This window comes from Scomber scombrus, chromosome 10, assembly GCF_963691925.1.
Source record: "Scomber scombrus chromosome 10, fScoSco1.1, whole genome shotgun sequence".
Taxonomy (NCBI): Eukaryota; Metazoa; Chordata; class Actinopteri; order Scombriformes; family Scombridae; genus Scomber; species Scomber scombrus.
The window spans coordinates 9753392-9776177 of NC_084979.1; the positions used below are offsets into that span (position 1 = coordinate 9753392).

A 22786-nucleotide genomic window follows, 5' to 3' on the forward strand; every position below is an offset into this window, starting at 1 on the left:
CTTAGAAAGTCCCTTTAGTCTCACAGGGGAGATTTACTTCTTCAGAAAAGCAGCAGCAATTAGTTTATATTTAGCATCAGTGCAGGAAGTAGTGTCCTTACAGTACACTGAAAAGTCAGGATGTGGAAGCCTGGTTGGTGAAAGGACATCCCCTATCATCAGTCAGTTTCATACTGAAACCTTAACTATTCCCTAAAGATGCCCTGTGGAGTTTTCTTGTAAACACATTTTCCTTGAGGTCTAACAAACGTGTTGAGTGCACGTTTGAAAAACATTTCCAAAGCTAATTTAAAAAAAATAAGCTTTTAACCTAATTTGTTTACTTGCCAGCAGTCTTCTTCATGACCTTTGTTGGTGCATTGCAACACTTCTTTGCATGTTACCACCACCAACTGTCAGTGGAGCAACATGAAACTAAATAATTTGTACCCCATTGTCCAGAGGCTCCTTTTCGGGCATGTGTGTCCGTGTATGTGTGCACAATACAAATAATACAGGAACCCACTCCTAAAAGCACTCCTCTGTAGTGGTAGTGTGCATAAACTGCAGGGTACATTTGACCATTGGGGCATATGATCAGAAGAGACTTTAATATGTCATTTATCACTTTTGTCACTTGGTACTCTCATATGGACTTTTTTTTTTGAATGCATTGATAAAGCAATTTTGTCATTTAGGTATGAGGACTTGCTGCACATAGTATCCAACCCCGACATCCAATCCCAAATAAGGTGCAGGTTAACAACTCAAATCCCCATTCAGACCGAGAAGGTGTACTCAAGACACAAGGATCATCACAAGACTATGTTGTGAGCCATGGGTGTGCTCTAAAACCTCATGGGTACAGTCAGTTTGAGCCGAGTGCGCTGGGTTTCCACTCCATTTAGTCTGGCACACAAACAGCAAATTCCCTTCATTATTGAAGTGATCATCTAGATTTTTAAACAAGATAGAAGAATAAACATATTTCACATGCTTTGTCACAGCTGTATCCAAATTTAAATAGTTGAAAAGCTGTGTGAATATTTAAAGTTTATAAAAGCATCTCCGAGATCCAGCTTCACACCTGTCACCTTATATGCCAACTGCAATCCATTTAAGCAGATTTTCAAGCCATTGCTGTCAATGACAAGTGGTGTATACAAATAAGATCCACTGTTTCATTGGTGGCCCGTTGCAGTTTGACAGATGATCTATACTGCGTCTACTCAAGAGCTTGAATTGTTTTTCCCTTTTTTTTTTTTAAACCTCATGCTCAAAACCCTAAAACTTGCCTTTTTCCTTTAAAATACATGGGAGTTTAAAACCTTCATGAAGAGAATCTTAGCTAGCAGAATCAGATGGGCATTGACATCACCATAAATATCTTCTCAGTGGTACATGAACATATGTTTAGGTGTGTTGAAATTGGACAGGTAATGCAAAAAGTTAAATATACTATAGGTTTTTCAGACTTTTCTCAAAGGGGATGAGTGGCCCGCTAACATAGTTTGTTTCATTTATTTAACATTTTAATTGTTTTGCTGTGATAAGATTCCTTTGATAGTTTGAACAACCACAACACGAGGCAGACATGATATTGAGGACAATGCACTAAAAGGTGTTGGTATACCTCAAGAGAAAAGACAGATAAGACATCTATCCATCCAGGAAGCCAGCCAGACAGCCAGACAGTGCAGGCCTGTTTGCAGAGCTGTAAGAGTGTGAAGGTGTTGTATCACCTCCACCTCAAACAGTCTTATCACTCAGGGACAGCACCCAGTCAGCCTTTTAAATACCTCCTAAGGCCAGTCTTTCCTCCTCCATGAACCACTGTTCTCCCTCCTCTTGTCCTCTTGTCCTTTATTCTCAGACATATTCCTCCATTCCGCTGTGTGCATGTGTGATAGGAGTGGACATCAGTAGCGACTGCATGTGTTTGAGTCTGTATCGGCAAGGGAGGGTGATTAAAGCTGTGTGCGTATTCACAAACTATGTGTGTAAGAGATCAGTGACACAGGATGGAGCAGAAGTTTTTGAAGGCTTTGTCCTTAAACAACTCCTCACAGCTGACTGGCAGTTGACAGGATTTACTGAAACCTATCCACAGTCAAGACTGACACCATTAGGAGGGGGGAAATAAGCTGGGGTCATCACAGATATGCACATCACCCAGTGCTTTTCTTTGTAAATCCACAAGGCTGTCACTGGAAAGATTTAATTTTATTGTCATTTTGTTTTACAGCACAAAAGCATGACTCACAAGAGGGTGCTATTATTCCTGTACAGCCAGAGATAAAACTCCAGTTTTTTTTAAATGCAGCATAGATATCTACTCTGGAAATCAAGGCAATAAAGTAGCATTTGATCATAGGCAGAGCAGACGGTCACAGTGAGCCTGATAGTGTCCTGCTACACAACACAAGAGCAACAACCCACATTAGCTTTCCTACTTTAATCTCTTTCTTATCTAATTTAGAAACGTGAACACACACCTTGTCCTGCACTTTAGCTTGTTGAGCAAGCCACAAAACAAACATTCACAGGGGAATATTGCACCACTTATGTCATTTAGCAGGCTAGATAGCTAATTAGCTGCTCAGCTGCAGCACATTAAACTGCATGTAAACATACCTTAAAATGTCACTTCAGTCCAGTTAGATGCTGGTTTGGTCATTGCTATTTAAAACCCTGTTAGTGACACTCTGTCTGTCCACAACTTGTTGCTACAGCGGTTTGTTCACTTTGTCTTCGTCCCATACGATGTAACATCATAGCCTGCCAGCTAATGTCAATCAAACAAGACACTGACATGCTGAGAAAAAAAAGGAGTATTATTTTGACAGCAAAGATAGATGATTAAATGTGATTTCAGTTGGATTTTAAGGACTTTAAGGACGTTCAGATTCACCCGCAATGTTATATAATGCAGAACATATGTTAGCCAGCCAAAACATCATTGTATCTTCATGTTTAGATACTGTACGATAAACATATAGATGCTGTCAACTAATATCAATTTTTAGTCTTACTTTGTCTCAATCAATGTCTGATGGTATTAAATAAAGGATCAATTAAAGATGCATTGCGCAGAATCAAAAGGCTTCAGGTTATGTGAAATGGTCACATCTTTTTCATCTCTATAGTTCCTTTTTGTTGAGTTAGTCTTTCTCAGCATGTTGTAGTTGCTGTCTGTCTGCAGGCAGATGTGAGTGCCAGAAAAAGGCATTAATAATTTAAAGCAACTCATTATAAATTCCTGCGCTTGAACTCCTGGGCTTGCAACTGCACTCATGCCGTGTGTGTGTGTGTGTGTGTGTGTGTGTGTGTGTGTGTGTGTGTGTGTGTGTGTGTGTGTGTGTGTGTGTGTGTGTGTGTGTGTGTGTGTGTGTGTGTGTGTGTGTGTGTGTGTGTGTGTGTATGTGCTTGTATGTGGACATGTGTGTATGTATGCCAGTGTGAGTGGATGTGAGCCAACTTAAGTATTCATGTGTCTGGGTGCATGTTTATATTTCTAAGCGCAGGTCTATTAGGTGCACACACATATCGTACACATCTATCAGATGTATGCGTGTGTCTGCGTGTGTGTCCCCAAGTGTGTGCTGTTAGCCCGGGGCTCCTCCTTCTTTCTCTATCCAGTTCTAGCCTGGCTGGAGCCTCTCTGCTGCTCTGTTCTCATGGTTAATGCATGTAGAGAGAGAATCCTCATCCCTCCAGTTTCTCCCCGTCTTTCTCCCCATCTCGCCCCCAGGAATAGACCTGATCCTCACCATACAGAACATGAAGAAAGATAACTCCATTCCTCTGCCATTTCTGACGCACACCTCAGAGGACGAGTTTGAAAAAGCAGAAAGAGAGAGAGAGCGATAGGATGAGAGCGAAAGGGCAGGGAGATAAGAGGGAGGGAAAAGTGGGAGAAGGGGGTGATAAGGCGACATAAGGGCATATATCAAAGGTAAGGTGAGGGAGCAAAAGGAGGTACAGTAGAGGGGAGAATAGCCTGCTGTTAAAAAGACTGCAAAGAAACTCCCTCATGTATTCCTGCATCTGACTAGTCCAGTATATAGTAGTCCAGTATATATAGTATGGCATATAAAAATATCTGATGACGATTACAATCACAAATACTGAAATTCCTTACATACTGTATGCACACATATAAAAGCAAGCATTACAAAGGGTTAAAACTAGTCTGCCACTTTAGAGACCCAGGGTGTAATTCTTTTACTGTTTCCAGTGAGGGATCTTGTCCTTTATGCTGATTTTTAGATTGGCGGTGTTGACAAAATGTATCCCAATAGCATGACATTAATATTTTGTTATCACTGTTAAGATAAATACTAAAGCAACTAAAACCACATGACAAAAACAAAACATACTCAATTATCGGTCTGATAGTGCTATGACTACAGTAAGGTTAGGTTTAGGCACAAATACAACTTTGTTATGTTTCAGAAATATCATGATAACACAATAATTGTGAACTGTAATATGCCCTACAACAATAATAGGGTATAATAATGATATATATGACCAAGCACTACAATCAGGTTTTGTTGTCTCGCTCTGTTTCCGTCATTCCAGTAGTTTCCTCTGCCACACGGGCTCTGCTTTAACCAGTGCCAGGTTAGAGAGACGGAACAGAAGGCACAGGCCGCACATATAGGGCAGCTATCATTGTGACACTTCTGCTGGGCTATATTATGAGATAATCCTGAACTGCAATTACAGTGAATCACACACGGACACCATTTCCCATAACTGCTATTTAGCCGGAAATGTATTCCCCCGCAACAAAGAGGACGGTAAGCAGGTACATTGCTGTTTGCTGTAATATTTTCTCTCGCTGGTACTAAATATCCAGAAACATAAAAATATCCCAACTGGGGGGTGCTTTTCTCTAAAACCGTCACACTCTACTGTGAGCGTCAGTTTCGACTCGACAGGCCCCAGCAGAAAATAAACCAAGTATGATTGAATTCAGATTTTGTCAAATCTGCTTGCAATTAATTTATAGGGAAATATAGGCAATGCAGCTGCTATCATCAAAATATCATTATGTTAGTGTCTAGTGAGCCGATTTCAGTGCCATTTTCAGTTGAGTTCAGACCCCAGAGGACCAGCTCCAACCCCTTAAATGGCTGTTAGATTTTGAAATAGTTTGGAGGTTGTAGATTTTTGCTTATCTGAGCTGAGAATTGGCTCTCTAGTAATCAGGCCAGTTTATGAGTCAGTGTCCGCCCCAAGTGTTTTGGCAACCTGAACACAAAACAGATTACTGCAAGTATCTTGATCTTGATCTAAAGAGATCCATTTTTTTTTAACTTTAGCAATCAAGAGAGACTAAACATATGTTAAATCATGAGGGAACTCTGGAGTTGGCCATTGGGAAACTGCGTATCAATATAATGAGGGAAAGAATGGAGAATGACTGTCAAATCATGACAATAGTGGCATAATAGAAGAGACAGTAAAGCCACTGATTGAAATGAGAGCAGATTCAGTATCAAGCACTGATTGACATAATAGTAGATAATGTGAAAATTCTCTTGGCCATTCGATGACTGTTTCTATTAAAACCGATAGAAAATGCGGGCTAACTCTGACAGGGCACCGAAATAGAAACAGATGAGCAGAGGTATATGGATTATGAATACTCTTTATAAAGACATACAAATACCTCACATGCTATCAGGACAAACGTGCAGATAGTATATATACCACAAATTAAGCTAGCTGACTGCAGTTGGCCTAAAGGTGTTGACACATCCCATGCTATTAAAGTCACATCCGCTAACAGTTTGCTAACCATAACCTACCATAAAAATGTGCATTAAGTCACATTTTATGATCTGTTAGCTATTAACTAAACACAAACAAAGTGATTTGAAGAATCTGGTGCCAAGCTAGCTATTAGCCAACCACACATATTTATTTTATGTTGGAAATGGTATCCATTAGTCTGTTGACAACAAACACTGTATTTGATGTACTGTCCTATGTTTGAAACCAAAGCTTTGAGCAGAACTTGGTAAAGTGCATCTGAATAAGAATAAAGCACTGGCTATCATTACATGTTTTAGCATCAACATTCTCCACTTAAGCCAATAGTGTTATTGCACAGGGGCCTACTATTGTATACTGTATTTTTTTAAGAGCAAGGAGCACAGTAGGCTTCAGGTTTCTCAGGAAATAAAAACAGCAAGTTATTTTTAAGAATCCGTTAATTAACACCTTAAAACAGCAGCAGCAGCTTAGTGAGCTCTGTGACAAAGATGGGAAATATTGTTAGTGAGTTTAAGTGTGTTAGTTATGCTATGTATGTTCATGCCTGATTCTGTGTTACTGTATATGGATGTTTATTTCTGTGTTTACGTGTACAGTACATGTCCCCCGTTGGCCCTGATAATGCTGTTGCCATCGCAGTCACTCCCAGCAGATTCCTCCGCCTTGATGTTCCAACATAACGCACAGAGCTCCACAAACAGGAACATCCAGCGTTACCCGTCACCTCCGCATACACACACACACACACTGAAACACGCATCGCAGATATAGCTGCCTTCACTGCGGGGGACCGGGTGTTGCATGGAGTGATTGTTCGCCTGTCAAGGTGTGAAAACTATTAACAGCCAGGAGTGACGTTAGGGGGAAGGTAAGGATAAAAAGGTGTCAGGAAAGAATACCAGGGGAAAAAAAAGAAGAGTGAGGCCGAGGAGGATAAAAGGGAAATAGAAGCATGACAAGTGAAGATGATTAAATCAGAATAATGTGTAAAGCTGTGTTATTTGTATGTAGATTTATGAGACTGGCCTGGCAATTAACAAAATTAACAACTTTTATTTAACGAACCAAATTGATCTTTTAATTAAGCCGATCTCTGCCAGTATAGCAGAATTATATATTGGTTGTGGTTCCAGTGTGGAAGAACCCTCAGGGAAAATCTGGTTAGCTCATGTAACTGTCCTGTGCTGATACCGTGAGCAAGTGAAAATGTGTGTCAGTGCCCACGTATGAGCATCCACATACAGTATGCACACGTGTCTCCACTCAAATGTGTTCATAAGGATCCTGTGTGCGATAGTGTGTGTGTGTGTGTGTGTGTGTGTGTGTGTGTGTGTTTGTGTGTACATCTGCGCTGAACTGTCAGTGCAACTGGAGGCTTTTCAAACAGGATTTCTGCTGCTTGGCGGAGGTTTATGCCTGGAGCTTTTGATTCGCCGTTCGCTCACGGAAAGCCATGCATGACAGACTGCCTCCTCTACCGCAGAGGAGAGAGGGGAAAGAGAGGGGAGAGACAGTGAAGATGAACGGAGGGAGTAAGTGAAAGGTGGGCAGTGAGGAGAGAGGAGGAGAAAGGTGGATAAAAGGTGGCGGAAGGAAGAAATATGGACTTGAAACAGTAAGAACGAGGGCGGAAGAGAAAGACAGACAGGAAGAATAAAAATCTGAGGAAGTGAAGTCTGCTCTTTAATTAGTTTGGTGAAGAGTGGGATGAAATATATTTCCAACGCCGCGTTGACAATGTTTTACCCACATTTCTGCAAAGTTGAAAGGTGGACTTTGAGATTTCCAACACTTAATATGAAAATTAATTGCATGTCAAGATTCAGGCAATCCCTTTAAATTCTCACTGCCAGCAACAACCCGGTAATGACATACATTATGACTAATAACGTACAATATTTGTGACCGCTTTTTGGGTCTGCCGTACGATTCTCTATAAGCCAGTGTTTCTGCAACTCAATTAGGATTACTGTTAGTAAGGAAGCCTTCAAAAGGTTCAAACTGGGAGAAAGAGTTTGCCAGTAATAATTTGCAGCAGTAAAGACCAGCTCCTTCTTGAATTGCAATACATTTGGCTTAGTTTCATAAGGGAGAGCTGCTCTGCTGCTGAGTGATAACTGCCTTGGGAGTCATTTAGTTACTAATGAATGAATGGAAGATGATCAGATTTTTGTGGGAAAAGTTTACAGAATACGGTTTGGTTCAATATTGAAAATAAAAGTTAATCATGTTGCACTAGAGCCTTTTATGTAAAGATAACTTTGTTCTGAAACATTATATAAAGACTTGGGCAGCATATTGTATTCAAATGACAAGAAAAGCAATGGAAACAATGGAGCAGTGATGAGCCGACAGCAGCAGTCACTATATTTATCTCAGTTCTAGGTGTCGTCTAAATTATAATCATTATACTCCCTCGGCGGTTATGAAAATATATCCTCTCATTTAAGTCGCCACGGTCATGTCCGTCATTACGGAGAATATCGTCATTGTCTTTGGTCCTTATGAGCGACCGGCTCCTTTCCTTCAGAGGGAAACTGCCATTAGGGTGATAAATATATTATGTTGTTAACGAGAAATGTAAGAGGTAATTACCGAAATGTCATTCCTGTAACCTGTGTCATTAGCGTTATCATTATTATTATTATTATTATTATTATTATTATTATTATTATCATTATCATATCAGCTATCAGGAATAGGATAGCCACCACTGGAGCTTAACACTCTGGACTGCATGTGCTTATCACTTTATGGGTTTGTCTCATGGCTGAGCTGGCTTCCATAGATTTACACTAAAAGTGTAGACACTAAATTATGGTTGGATCACAGAGAATTACTTTTATAAACTAAAAGATGATTGGAAAGTTCCTGGTGTCATAACAGTCAAAAGGAAAAGTTAAAGATACGTTCCTGCAACTTTTCTTCCCTGTTCACTTTCCAGATTTATTGAGCAGCAGTTATTAACTTTGATGGGATTTTTTTTGTCTTTTACCATTTCTATTTTAAGTAGGCTCATGTTGAGACTAGAGGTAGAAGTGGAGTAGGGAGAATGACACAGATGTGACCTCAGTAGAGAAAGAGTCGAATATTAGACTACATTTTTTTTTGTGTGGCGTGTTGGTCACATGATACACAATATCATTCCATATAGGTCACATGATGACACCTGCGCCTGTTGAAGACTGAAGTAGGATTCAGTTCAACGCTCTGAAAATGCCAGCAAATGAACCTAAAATGGAGATTATTTTGTCACGTGTTATCTTGGTTAGATTTCTCATGTTGATACAATGTGTTTACATTATACAATCTGTTAATATTTTATGTTTTTGTATCCTTTTTTAGCTACAACAACCACGGTTATTATGACCTTTTTGTGCCATCAATATACAAACTGAAACGTATTTGTTTAGTAGTTATCTCCACTTGCTCATTTTTTTGGTCAGCAATGTATTTCTAAATATATTCTCCATGAACATCCACATGTGAAGTTCTGGAAATGACGATAATGTTCCCTTTTGCAGTCGTGTGCTGTGTGTGTGTGAGTGTGTGATTGAGAGAGTGTGAGTGCGTGACCTCCAACTGTGAGGAAGATGTTTAATTAGCCATGATGAGGTATAGAAATAGCTCATAAGTGAAATGGGCTGGAATGTTCTCCGTATCAGACATCACGGTGGTGGTGGTGATAAAACGCTCTGACGTCCTCGCATATCGATGCAAATCGCTCTAAATCCTCTCTCCTTTTTTGCTCAACCTTGTTAGAAACTGTAAATTCATAACCGCCTCTGTCAGTCTGTCTGCCATTTTCTGTCACTGTAACACCTTTTACTTTCTTTCTTTTCTTCTTCGTCTTTCCTTCTCATTCACACATTGCTTGAGAAGTCACAGTAGAAACCAAAGAGTGAGACACTGAAGAGGAATCTGGCTCAATTTGACAAAAAAAACCTGACGATAAAGTTGATATTCTCTTTATATACTAATAATTTGGAAGCACAAATATGTTTCCAAGGAAATGAGATGCCAAATGTAATGGATAATGGGTTTTCCTGACTGTTTGTTGTCTAAAACTAACCATCTTTTTTCTGCTATATTTCTACACAATTTACTGTAAGGTGTTTACATGGAAGACGCAGCTGTAGACACTGAATGTCTACCATGTTTCTTCTGTTGATCGCAGCAGAGGCAGGAAGGGATGTATACGTATAGAGATGGTGGGAATGAGACCGGATAGATGGATAGGTTTTTACCTCGATCGCCCCATCGCCTTGTCAGTCTCTCTCTGCTTCAACACGGTGTCAGGAACAAGAGATAAAGCAAGGGATCCTGACTGTGAATAAATCCTTCCACACTCACATATAAAACAGTCTACTCATGCTTTGTTGTCGGCAGCATGTTATATACTGTAAGACCTAATATTTCAACTTTTTAATTTTCCCCTTTTCTTTATATGTAAAATATCTCTAACATAATGCTCAAGATTTCCTCACAGCCGCTATCTCAACTGCACATTCAGTCAATAAATAAACTTACAGCATAATTATGATAATGTTAATATGATAATTATGAAAAGATAAGATAACATACTGTTAATCTATATCTAAGCAATACCAGGACATCAGTGCTTATTTGTTCCAATGAAACTTAAAAATGCTAAGTAATTTAACAGCGACACATAAACGGTCATTAATCCGCAGTCATGGTTAAACTCCATTAACAAAACACACTGTGTGTATGCGGCTTACTGATGACTCAACACGAGGAAGTCACACACACGCACACACACACACACACACACACACACACACACACACACACACTAACAGAAATAGTGTGTGAGAGGCAGTTGCTAAGATTTCAGAGGCGAGAACAGAGGAGCGCAATCAGCGGATTCTTCCGGAAACTAATTAATCCACCTCACTTACACGCGCTTCATGCACACACACACACACACACACACACATTATTTTCTATTAACGGCCCTATGTGCATGCTGAGTCTAAATTTAGCACCCAGTCTGTCGAACAACAAACAGGCTGCAGGGAGGAAGACAAGCTGCCAAAAGGCTTACATGACTGACTGGTGGAGAGATGCTGATGTGATGGATGCAGGTAGCCAGGAACAAGTCAATGTTAACAACAACAATCCAAGAAATATCATCAAACCTTCAGAAACTTTTACTGTAACATGCAGCAGCTACACTATTTCACTGATTTAAATCAATTCATTTGATTTATACTTTGATCTCTCTAACAAAGGCAGCATTAATCTGTTTATATAAAGGTGTGAACATGCTACATTTCCCATGAGTCATTCATTTTAAGCAAAGAGACCTATGAAGAAGGAGTTATTGAGATTTAATCTACTCTAAGATGAATCCCCTAATGGTAATGTTGTGGTACAAGGTAAACCAATTTCCCCCCTCTGTCCTTTTTTCTCATGTAATTTGATTTGTTTAAGTAAAACTGTCAATAAAAGCTAAGAGTTGTGCAGGGAATCAGTGTGTGTGGTGCAATGAATTTGACTGAAATAAAGAATCAACACAACCTAATGTTTTAAGGCTCTCCATTTGCATATAACCTTTTCTATTTTACCACTTTCAATCCATTTTACTGAGTGAACATTTAACTGCTTTCACCTCTGGAAAGCAGTTTGAAACACTGTCTGGTACACAGGAAGTGATGCGTTTAATGTGTACTGCATGAAATTGTTATTGTTTTGGAATAAAAAGAGCAACTTAGTGATTTCTTTTCTCATTAGTTGTTATGTTTAGCTTTCTTTATTCATTGTTTTCTATGAGATTCTATGATGTTTTTAATATGACTCTCCTTCTTTGTGCGAAACAGTAAAAGTAAAAAAGATCTTGAAGTGACACGACGCTGAATTCAAGAACTGTGAGTTGTGATAATCATTTACAATTGTTTCTTCTCTGGCATCAGGCTCATTACTTGTTACTTTAACACTGACGGGGTTAACGTTTCCATTTCCACTGGGGCCGCCCACTCAAGGCTCTTTGGATAAAAGCTTTCTCAAAATTGCATGCATTACTTTCCTCGCACTAATGGCTCATGAAGTCACTTTGATCAACATGTCCACATCATGGTTCACACTTCAGCATGGAGCTCTGTGTATTTAAAAAAAGATATAATGTCATTGATGCATCAGTCCGCTCGACCGCAGGCTGATAATGTATTTCCCGTCTCTAAGACTCAGAGGACTCATGATGTGGTCGAGAACAGTCAACAGATTGCAGCATGGAATGTTTTAGTCTCGGGGCAAACCATGAGTGGAAATACATTAAGATCCTGCTCATCAGGATCATCTTCTGGACTGTTCTTAACTTCACCTTTTTTCTGCTGCGTCTTTGTTTCTTTCTTGAATATTTGTGTCATTAAGAGGATGTTACAGCTTAGGGATGCTTGTGCATTTATAGACAGATGTCTCCACCTCAGCTCCAATCATGCTCTGAGGAGGTGGAACCAAAGAGTGATAGTTTATCTGTAATATTAGTTTGAACATTTTAATAAAATGGTTCAATGTTGCATTAATGTAAGATTGGGCTAAAAGCTAAGTAAAAAGTGAAAGCAGAGGAGGCAAATTAAGCCTAGTGGTCTGCTACTAACTAAAATACTCATTAGCTAGTTTACCTTTGAAATCCTTAAATGTCTCAAGAGGAAAGGATAATATCACTCTGTCTATTCATATTCGGACCAAGGATCCATCTTATTACTGTCTCTGCTGAGCTGATGCACTGCTAAAAATCTTTAAAAAGTCCAAATTTGTGGTTCAATAGTGTTATGCAAATGGTTGCTGGTTCAAACTCCAATTACGAGTGGGTGTTATTACGACCAGCTGCAGCACAAAAAAAAAAGGCAATGGTCGATTGTTGAACTTGTTTTTTTCCAATTCCAGAACACCTGGAAGAGGTGATAAAATGCAGACATAATTTAGCATTCACTGCCACAGTGAACGGTTTTTTAACATCGCTCACAGGTGTACTTTTACAAGGGGTGAATAACTCATATAAATGAGTTGCAAATACATGGTGTGTGGGTGTTTCAATATCCTTCATCCATATTCATGAGAGCCGCAACACTCGGGGTTTATCCTTTTAAGGCGCTAAACTGACAACGCCAGCCCACAGCACATAAAAACATCAAATGAAAAGGGGTTTCATCTGGTTCAGTCCAAGATGCTACTTATCCATTTTAGAGAGAAAAATGCTACCTGTAATTTTACAGCAGACATGTCTAAAACATTGAGATTCTACTTTATAAAAAAGATATATTTTCTAAGTAAAAAAAGACTGAAATTCAACTGATAATTAACTTTATAATGACATATGGCATATTATCTTATAAAGGTCAGTAATAACATTTGCTTTTGATCATTTTAACTGTTGATCTGAACTCTAACCCTAACCCTACTCACAGAGTAAGAACCCGTTTTAATTGACGTGTATTTCAAACATATTTAGAGCCAAGATGAAGTTCTCACCTAAACTTCATCATGAAAGGAGAGCATTTTGAAGGCTGTTGACTTTTAAAAATGTATTAATGATGACACAAATACAGTATTGTTACATCGCTTATTCCCCTTTTTTTTTGGTTACAAAAAACAAACCTGCCTTTCAATGCAAGACATATTCGCAAATCAAGTCACTCATAGGGAAAACCATGTTACCACCACCCTCTCTGATACACTAACCGTAATCTCCCTCTGATCCTCCTAATTGGTGTCACTTTCCTAGTTTAGTGTGCTAAATGTTATCTGATACAAAAGCCAAGATATGGATGCTGGCAGTGCTTATTAGATTACCAGGACAGAGAGCACATTGATTAACTCTGATCATGATATAGGATGCTGAGTTAAGGCATTAATCTGTAGGCAGAAGAAGGTGGTCGACCCTCTTAGCAGCTCTGAAGGAACATTATGTGTTTCTACAATTATAAACAAAGATTATAACAAGATCCATTCTCTTTATTTATCTTATGTAGAATTTTCACCCTTTTAAAAGTTTTTTCTTTCTTTTATCAAGTCATCATTTTAAAAACGTAGAGGAAACCTGTTGAGAACATGAGGAATCTACATGTGCAGTTTGCCGCTTGTTAAACCCCAATAATGAAACATACCTGACCTGTTAATATAAAATGATCTCTTCGGCTCGCGCGGCTAAATCTGCTAAATGTTATCTGATGCAAATGGAGACAGAGCTGCTTATTAGATTACCAGGACATACACAGTACATTGATTAGCTGTGATAATAATGGATAATGTTAAGTTTAAGTATTAATCCATAGCTACAGACACAACATAGCTGGAGCTCTGCCACATAGAGCTGAGGGAAGGTTTTTTTTTTTTTCTCTTAATAAATGTTTTGGTGCCAGTTGCGACATTCAAAATTTTGTTTCAAAAGTTTGGGTAAAGTCATGTGTATTAGTTTCATCTTAAAGATGGTAAAACATCTCAGGGAATATAAATCTTGTAAGCACATCATTGTGATATCTCCAAGATAGTTTGACAAAAGTTTGAGAGTCCATTTTTTTCTTACTATTTTTGGATTGTGCAATTCTGATTGGGACGTAGAATTATCATTTAATTATACATGTAAGCTGTTTGTTCTCAAGTAAAAGCATGTGAGATGTTTAATCTCATATAGCTGTCTGGTTAAGTCACTTTCATGTTGCAAACTGCGTCAGAGGTTTGCAAGGTGGGACTGTTCATTAGATTACAGGGACTGAGGGAACACTGATTAGCCAGGACAATACGGAGAAGATAGCGAACGTTAGTAGGAGTGGAGAACTAATCCATAATTCATAGGAGGCTGAACAATGGCAGGACCAGTACATTCATCTGTACAAGATGGAGGAGTTAGAGATCAAAGGCAGCAAAGATAAAAATGCGGTGCACAATTGAAATTTGAAGATTATTTTTGTTTAAGGAAAGCATTTCATAACACATAGAACCAAAAATCAAATCCTAAAATCAGGCCTTTTTCCTCTTCCTTTCTACCAATGTGTGACAATGTTCTAAAAAGGTGATGGCTGGATCTTATACTGTTGTGTTACATTTCATGTTGTTTTCCATTTTGTCCGACAGGAAATCCCTGTGGGTTCCTCCAAATAATTAACATCACAATTTATTGCTCCGGCTCCTCGCATGAATAATGTTAAGGCAAGTGGGGAAAAGGTGTGTGTGTGTGTGTGTGTGTGTGTGTGTGTGTGTGTGTGTGTGTGTGTGTGTGTGTGTGTGTGTGTGTGTGTGTGTGTGTGTGTGTGTGTGTGTGCATGTCTACACTGCATTTGTGACTGTGTTAAGCAAGTGTTAGTTTATGCATGTGCAGTACATGTGTAATTTTGTGTGTGTTAATCCCTAAATCAGAGGCTTATCAACTCCTCCTTCCTTCCACCTCATTAGCGTTACCCACCATTATTAACCTGTAGTACTCACTCTGTTGCACATGCACACACACACGCACACACACAGGGCCACACATACTGTACGAGCATGTCTACGCGAGCAGAGATCAAAGTTTGTTCTTACAGAGATGATCCCACATGAGTCAGACAGCAGCTGCCACACTGAAAGTACAGTAGGCAAATTTAAAATCAAACGCAGCAAAACCTTCATCGAACGCTGTGCAAAGAATAACAGACATTTCTGTTAAAATTGCAATAAAGTTGACTCTCGCGTATTTCTGAGTAACTGACACCCTGCTTATTAGGTGATGACAACATAAAGACCAAAATCCTCTATGTGCTGCCCAGAAATTATATCATATTTATGTTAATATGTTAAGTATAAGGAGACATCAAAGGACTTGTGTTGTAAATAAATAAATAAAATAATAGAAATCAGCAAGATTAGAAACTTGATTAATAATTTATGAAATATTTTTAAAGTTAAATCAGTCTGACAGAATTGAAGATTTCCAGTTTATTAAATCCAACTGTCACTAGTGGGTTGCCATTCCAACCAATACAATAAACAGCCTACCTTTATAAAACTTATATTGGATGTGTTTGTTGAATCTTTACATTCATCTCAGTTGTTATTTTGGAGTCGGCAGCTTGTGGATTACAAGCAGCTTCATCTTTATTTATTGTAGGTCAGTTCTTTAATTTCATAAGTAGTGAGGTGCTGAGTAATGGGGCATTGTGTAAAGCTGACAGTGAACTTGATTATAGGTGTACTAAGTTAGATGGATTATATATCAATTTTGCAACATCTTTGAATCTGCAAAACTAATGTTTTGGTAATAAGACGTTTTTTCCACACGACTAATGCCAACAATTCTGGATGATATGCAGCTCATGATTTCAACTAAAAACTAATAAAAAGATGAAAAAATGAACAGTACAGTATGTCAGTGTTCTTACCTTGAAAAATATGAGTTATTTACAATCACCCAGCAGTGGATGCTTACTTGTTAACATGGAGCATCAGGGTGAATGATGTACTGGGTACACATGGATGGTCCTGGTGCCAACGTTCTCCCCCACAAAAACAAATTAAAACTGAGGCACAACAACACAACCACAGTTGTTTGTTTAATCCAGCAAAGTGTTTATTGTGCTGTCTGCCAAAAAAAGCCTCTGGACCAGACATCACTTGGAATCAATGGCTGCCAGCACGGCTAATATATCAAACGTAGCCTCATGCTACTGCACGTCGCACAGTTGTGTTCTCTGTCCGAAGTCTTTCCTGTCTGCCCAGGGAGGAAGCAATTTGATTTTTGTCACCGGAAGCTGACTGATAGTTTGAACCCCGTCACCAAAGGCAAGCTTCCACCTGCTCTCTCCTCCTCATCCCTCACTCCATCTCTGAATATCATGTGACATTAATCTGTCCTTTATTTCTTTGTTTCTCAGTCTGTTTTCCCTCCATCTCTCTTTCTGAAGGCCAACTAATGTAGTGTTTCCTTCTTCATGTCACACCTGAGTAAAAGTAACTCGCAAGCACACACACACACACACACACACACACACACACACACACACACACACACACACACACACACACACACACACACACACACACTATCATGATCCGTGTTTCTTGCCTTGGCACATTAATAGAGAATCTGTCAGCGCCTCAGGAAGGAATTACTGCCACTTACTGAGCCTTTACACTCACTGTGTATCACAAATACACACAAAGACTACACTATAAAGTTATATATACATAGATACAGTATCTATACCTTCTTCTATACCACCATTCATTTTCTTACTTTTGATATTACATATATAGATATCCACATAGTAAAGGCTTCTTATATAACCAACTGTTCCTGTTAGATTACGTGACAGAAGTCAAATAATGTTTCTAGTGTGAGATATTAAGAAGAAAATTTGAGAAAAGTCACTAAAAAAAGGTAATTATCTGTTTGTTAATGCCATTAATAAACAGATTAATGTCAATAAACAGAATGTCTGTACGGTTGTGGTATTCTTAAGATTTAGATTTTGTATTTTTACAACCCAGTCTTGATCTTAATCAGCATTAAAAATGAATGAATTCAATATATATGCTTACTATAAACATGTACAGTGGATTCATTTTTTACTGGACATTACAACCATGAGAAGCACATTTTACGTCATAAACCCAGAGTTCATTGCCCACATAGTGTAATGGTGGTGTCAAAATATGTCAAACTATAAATTAAACATAGATGATTTTTAAATAATAGAATATTTCATGTGTTTCTAACGACATATTTAAGTAGGAGAGGGCAATTATAGCATATTAAGGCAAACAAGTCTTAATAGTGGGGTTCCTTTCAAGAGAGCATCGAGCAGCTGAGTCTGTGCATGCCGCCATCTTGCCATCTATTAATTGCAAATTGGACAGAAAAGACACACACACACACACACACACACACACACACACACACACACACACACACACACACACACTTCCTGCTCTCTTTCTCTCTTTCTTTCTGACCTTATTTTATCTCATGCGCCTCAAGCCATCTCTCTCACTCCTTTGATCACTTTCTCCTGACTCGTTCATTTTTTTCACTGAATTCGTCTCAATCTCATTCGAGCTAAAGGTGTACTATTGGCATGAAAACAAAAGTATGATGCCAAAATAAAAATATCTCTCTCTCTCTTTTCTTTCTTTTTCTCTCCTCCATCACTGACTCTAACAGCAGGCCAGAAATAATCTTTATCCTGTCTGTCTCTGCCAGATCTGTTTCCTGACTCAAACTTAAGTCGTGTTTGAATACATTTCACATTCATCCTGCCGTTTATCATCTAAACCCAAAACATTAATCAATAGTGACTTCTGTCTGCCCACAGAATTAAATTATATTTATACGCTTAGTCCCTCGCTATAAATCAGCATTATCAGATTATCGATTTATGCAGCCAGAAAACTACAACAATCTTCCCTTGTTTCTTGTTTTACATACTTATTGTGACAAGTAAGGAGGGACACAAAACTCATGAGTTACAGTAAACCATTTTTCACACACACCTGGACATAGATAAAGAGATCTTTGCCCATGATATAAGTAACACACACACTCACACACACCTCCTTGATAAATCTGACCTACCTCAGTGAGGTGTGGGTTGGGGTTGAATCCACACTGGTTACACACGGTGGCCTTACACTGAGTGCAGGTGTTGTAGTTGGGTACAGCCGGTGGGTTGGAGAGCTCTGTGGTGGTGCACACCGGGCACAGTTTGCTGCTCGGCATGGGTGCGATCTGTGGCACCGAGTAGGGCGAGGTGGGCGTCACACCGCGGTCGGGAGACGCAGAGGGAGACCGTCCTGTCCTGGAGCCGCTGAAGTCGACTTGGAGGTTTCGACGGGAGGCGTGCTGACCAGGAGTCTGACCTCCGTGGCCTCCCATACCGGACCCAGCTGGAGTCTGACCCATTCCGTGGCCCGGCCCCGAGCCCTGACCCATGCCGGTCCCCTGGCCAGACTGCATGTGTCGGGGGGAACTTGGACTCTCGTGAGTGGCCAGGCGGTAAGGCTCAGCCGCTCTGGAACCTATTGCTCCACCGGTGCCCATGCCTGCTCCTCTTCCACCTCCTCCTATTCCTCCTCCCATTCCTCCCATTCCTCCCATTCCTCCTGCTCCCATTCCTCCCATCCCTCCTCCTCCCATTCCTCCCATTCCTCCTCCTCCCATTCCTCCCATCCCTCCTCCTCCCATCCCTCCCATCCCTCCCATTCCTCCTCCTCCTATTCCTCCCATTCCTCCTCCTCCATGGCCTCCTTGTTGCATGCCAAGCTTGGGGCTACCCATCTGACCCATCTGACCCCTAGAAGAGAGGGACAAAGCAGAAAAAAAGAGACCAACATCAAATCAGGTTACAGGATGTGAACTATCTTCCGTGACATGCAGGTTCAGAATGCGTCTTTTATCTTAATATCATGGATATGGCCGTCAAAAGTATATTTATGACCCTTTTTTCAACATTTTTGTTGTAAAATGAAATCTGCTTATACCTACCACTGTCATTTTTGAAGAATTGTATCCTATCAGCAGAAAATGTTTCAACTACTCACAATGACTCTTTTTGGAAAGTAAGTAATCAAACCAAATATCTTTCAAAGCTGTTTGTACCAGTGTTGGAATTTGATTAATTGCTGAATGCAATTATAGTACTGGTAATATTCTGTTGCTGTGGGAGAATAAATGTGATGAGTAAATGTTGACTGATGCCACCTCAGTATTTAATAGAAGAAATATCTTATTTTATCTAATGCATTATTGAATGAATGAGCACTACAGGACAATACAGCCTGATAACTGTATTCTAACAAATGAAATTATCTGCTCACTGTCACAGAAACAATATTAAAATCCAGCTAAATAATTACTGATTCATTCACTGGTAGCTGCTGAAAGCCATGGAAAGACTTCCAAACATCCACAGGCATCAACAAATTAAAGTGGAACATAACAGACTGCAACAAGACAGACCAGGATCGAATGAACACACACGCACACACGCGCACGCACACACACACACACACACTTCCATCATGTGTCAAAGGCAACAAGCACACGTACACCTCAGGCAGGAGACACAAACACATACCTGAGGGAAGCAAATCAGTACAAATGCTCCCGAGGACACTCATAAATGATTAAAAGAATCTGATGTTAACAATGAAATGTTGTAGATTACTTTTTCTTGCATTGGGTAACAATATAAAATAGCGTGACTCTTCTTGAGTAATGTGACAAACACAATGCTCTTAAAAATGTTTTTTGTCAAAAAATCATACAAACTTCCTGTTTCCTGTATTTTTCCTATTTTAAAAATGTATCCAACCTTGCACAACTTTTTGGAAAGATTTTATGCATTACAAAATCTAACATGATGCGCATGATTCAAAATGATGCAAATTCAGCTCTACAAAAGGAAATACTACATAGAAGTAACTAAACTGAACTGGTGAAGAAAATACACAAATGACACCAGCTTAGTAACATGTGGAACAAATACAATCCCTTGATCATCTATTTATTTATTGGACACTTCTATCCCCCCCTATTTTGTTGACTCTAATTAGGCAGCAAATGTCTAGTGTAACTCTAGTGCAGTATCAAAACAAGTCCTCCAAATTAAACAACAAACTGTGTTATATGGTCCGTGTTTTCTGATCTGATGCCATTACTGACAGGAAAACATTGCTGGATAAAAAAAATAAATGCTTACACCTCAATGGTTAAGGTTTGGTTAGGTTTAAGCACAAAAAGGACTTGATTAAGGTTAAGGGAATCATCCTGGTACTAGGCGACCTTTGTTGTCATAGTTACAATAATGACTCAGTTATGATAAGAGAGCAGCTGTGGTCAAGGTTAAAGGAAACCAATGTTGGAGTTCCTTGGTAGCTGAGTGGTTACAGCGTATGCCATGTAACAGCAGCGTCCCCTGATTGTGGCAGGGGACTTATGCTGCCAGTCATTCCCCTCTCTCTCTACCACATACTGACACAATAAAAAAAAAAGCCCCAAAAAAAACTTTTTTAAAAAAGGGAACCAGTTTTGATTGGAAACATTTGGGCAAATATGGTCATTTTATTACACCTGTGCGTACGGGACAGAATGTCTTTAATGAAAAATGCCTGTCCTATTTTGTTCTAATAACTATTGATTAAAGTTAATCTGTGGCCCCCAGTATGTACTGCTATAAAACCTTTTGTAACGTCAGGTTACTTCTACCCTTGCTGCTGAGAGGAAAGTCACATTCACAGGACAGCAAAAGGCTGGTTTTCAGAATATTTCAAAAATATATGCATGTTCAAAGCATTTGAACCATTGCTGACACTTTTCTTGGGGTGACAGCCTCTATTCTATTCTATTTCATTATATTGCATGCCACTGATTGAATAAGTTTAGTTGTGATGTATTACCAACTTTAAATGGTTAGTGCACACAGAAATTGGAAATGTTGATTTACTGAGACACAATTGAGACCTAAAAAAAATGTTCCAGTCTGCTTCTCCTTTCACTAAAAGGTTTTCTTTCTTGTTGACAGTATGGCCGTGACAAAATCTGTGTCTCTGACTTCTCCTCCATTCCTATTTTCCTGTCTTCCTCTCTACAAACTTTGCTTGCTTTCTCTGTCACTAACCCCTTCTTTTTGCTCAATCGCTCCTGTCTTTATTCCCTCTCTGTCTAACTCTCTATTATCTTTTCAGCCGGCGCTGACCGTGGCCTTGCTCCGCTCAGTGTTTGTTTTTCTTTGTTGAGTCTCTTCTTTCTCTGCAATTTTATTCTGCTCTTGAAAGGGAAGTTAACCTTCAGTGACCCTTTTTGTCTTTCTAATGCCAAGTCTCTATGTCAAAGAAATGCCTGACAGAACTGGCAAAGGCAACATTACTATTCACATAATTGCATTCCAGGAGCCTTGTAGGTAAAGGTCTGAGATGTTAAATCTTTGTACTTTACAAATGACTTGATTTTTCAAGGATCCTAAAATATTTCTAAATGCTGAATGAAATTTCTTCAGTTTTCAGCTGTGTTGATGGTCATTTTGGTTGAAGCGTTTGAAGAGCATCAAGTAAAGGCTAATATTTTGCTTATAGAGCAAAGAAAGGCACGCACATAGCCAGTTACACATTCTATCTGTACGGTCTTCCAAATCAAAGCTTTACATTCACACAGCAGCGCAGGAGTTCTGTGTGAGCATATAGCTGTGAGTGTGAGTTGCTATGTGGTAGCATGAGTGTGTTTGCCTGGTGTGTGTATGTGTGTGTTTGAACGGGTGACTCAACAAGAACCTCAAAGCTTGACTGATTCACCTGGCAAAGACGTTGAAGAAGGTAAGATAAGAGACTTAAACTGTCAGAGGAACAGATGATGGGAAATGAGGTACGAAGAGAAAAACAGAGCGGGGAGAACGCAAGCTGAGGTACACTCCAAGCTAAATTGATGCTATATATCTCCAATAATGGTTATTTTTGTAGTCAGCAGCTGTGTTTCAGATGGGCAGCAACTGATAGCAGTCACAGTTTATTGTTACAGCCAGACTTTTATCAGATTTGTGACCCTGCAAGCAAATACTGGCATAACTACTCTCCAAATGCTCTTTTTGGAGCAGTACCAGTAGTAGCATCTTTGTTAAACTGTGATTGCTGATTTAGCTTTTCTATGACATGTTTCCTGCCAACCAAGCTAACCATTATACTAGCTGTTTGGAGCTGAGTTTTCTAATACAAACATTTCAAACATTGAGCCTTAGATCTGAAACTGTTCCAACTTTTGCCAGAATGTTATGTCACATCCTCATTCTGTATTACCATTTCAGTTTTCTTCTTTAAACTATATCTTAAACATAAAAAAAGACACTCCTTGATAATGTAATAATCATATAGGTTTACATTATGACCATTGTTAATCTACGTTATTTCTGAGAAGACTTAGCGGACAATTCGATATAACAATAGCTGAAGCTGAATCCAAAAGTAAATTGAAGATTGTGAAATCTTTTTTAGTGATGACGTGTTTCTTGCCAAATTGCATCTACCCAAGTGTAAATCT

The 22786-nt window shown here is 39.2% G+C and overlaps 1 protein-coding gene across 1 annotated transcript in view; it reads right to left on the reverse strand.

Moving 5' to 3' along the window:
• The window catches only part of bsna (bassoon presynaptic cytomatrix protein a), a 105222-nt gene extending 86318 nt beyond the window's left edge, over window positions 1-18904 (reverse strand). The window contains exon 1 of the mRNA XM_062427534.1: window positions 18335-18904. Coding sequence (XP_062283518.1) covers window positions 18335-18904 — 570 coding nt within the window. The remainder of the gene's footprint in view (window positions 1-18334) is intronic.
• Between the last annotated feature and the right edge of the window lie 3882 nt (window positions 18905-22786).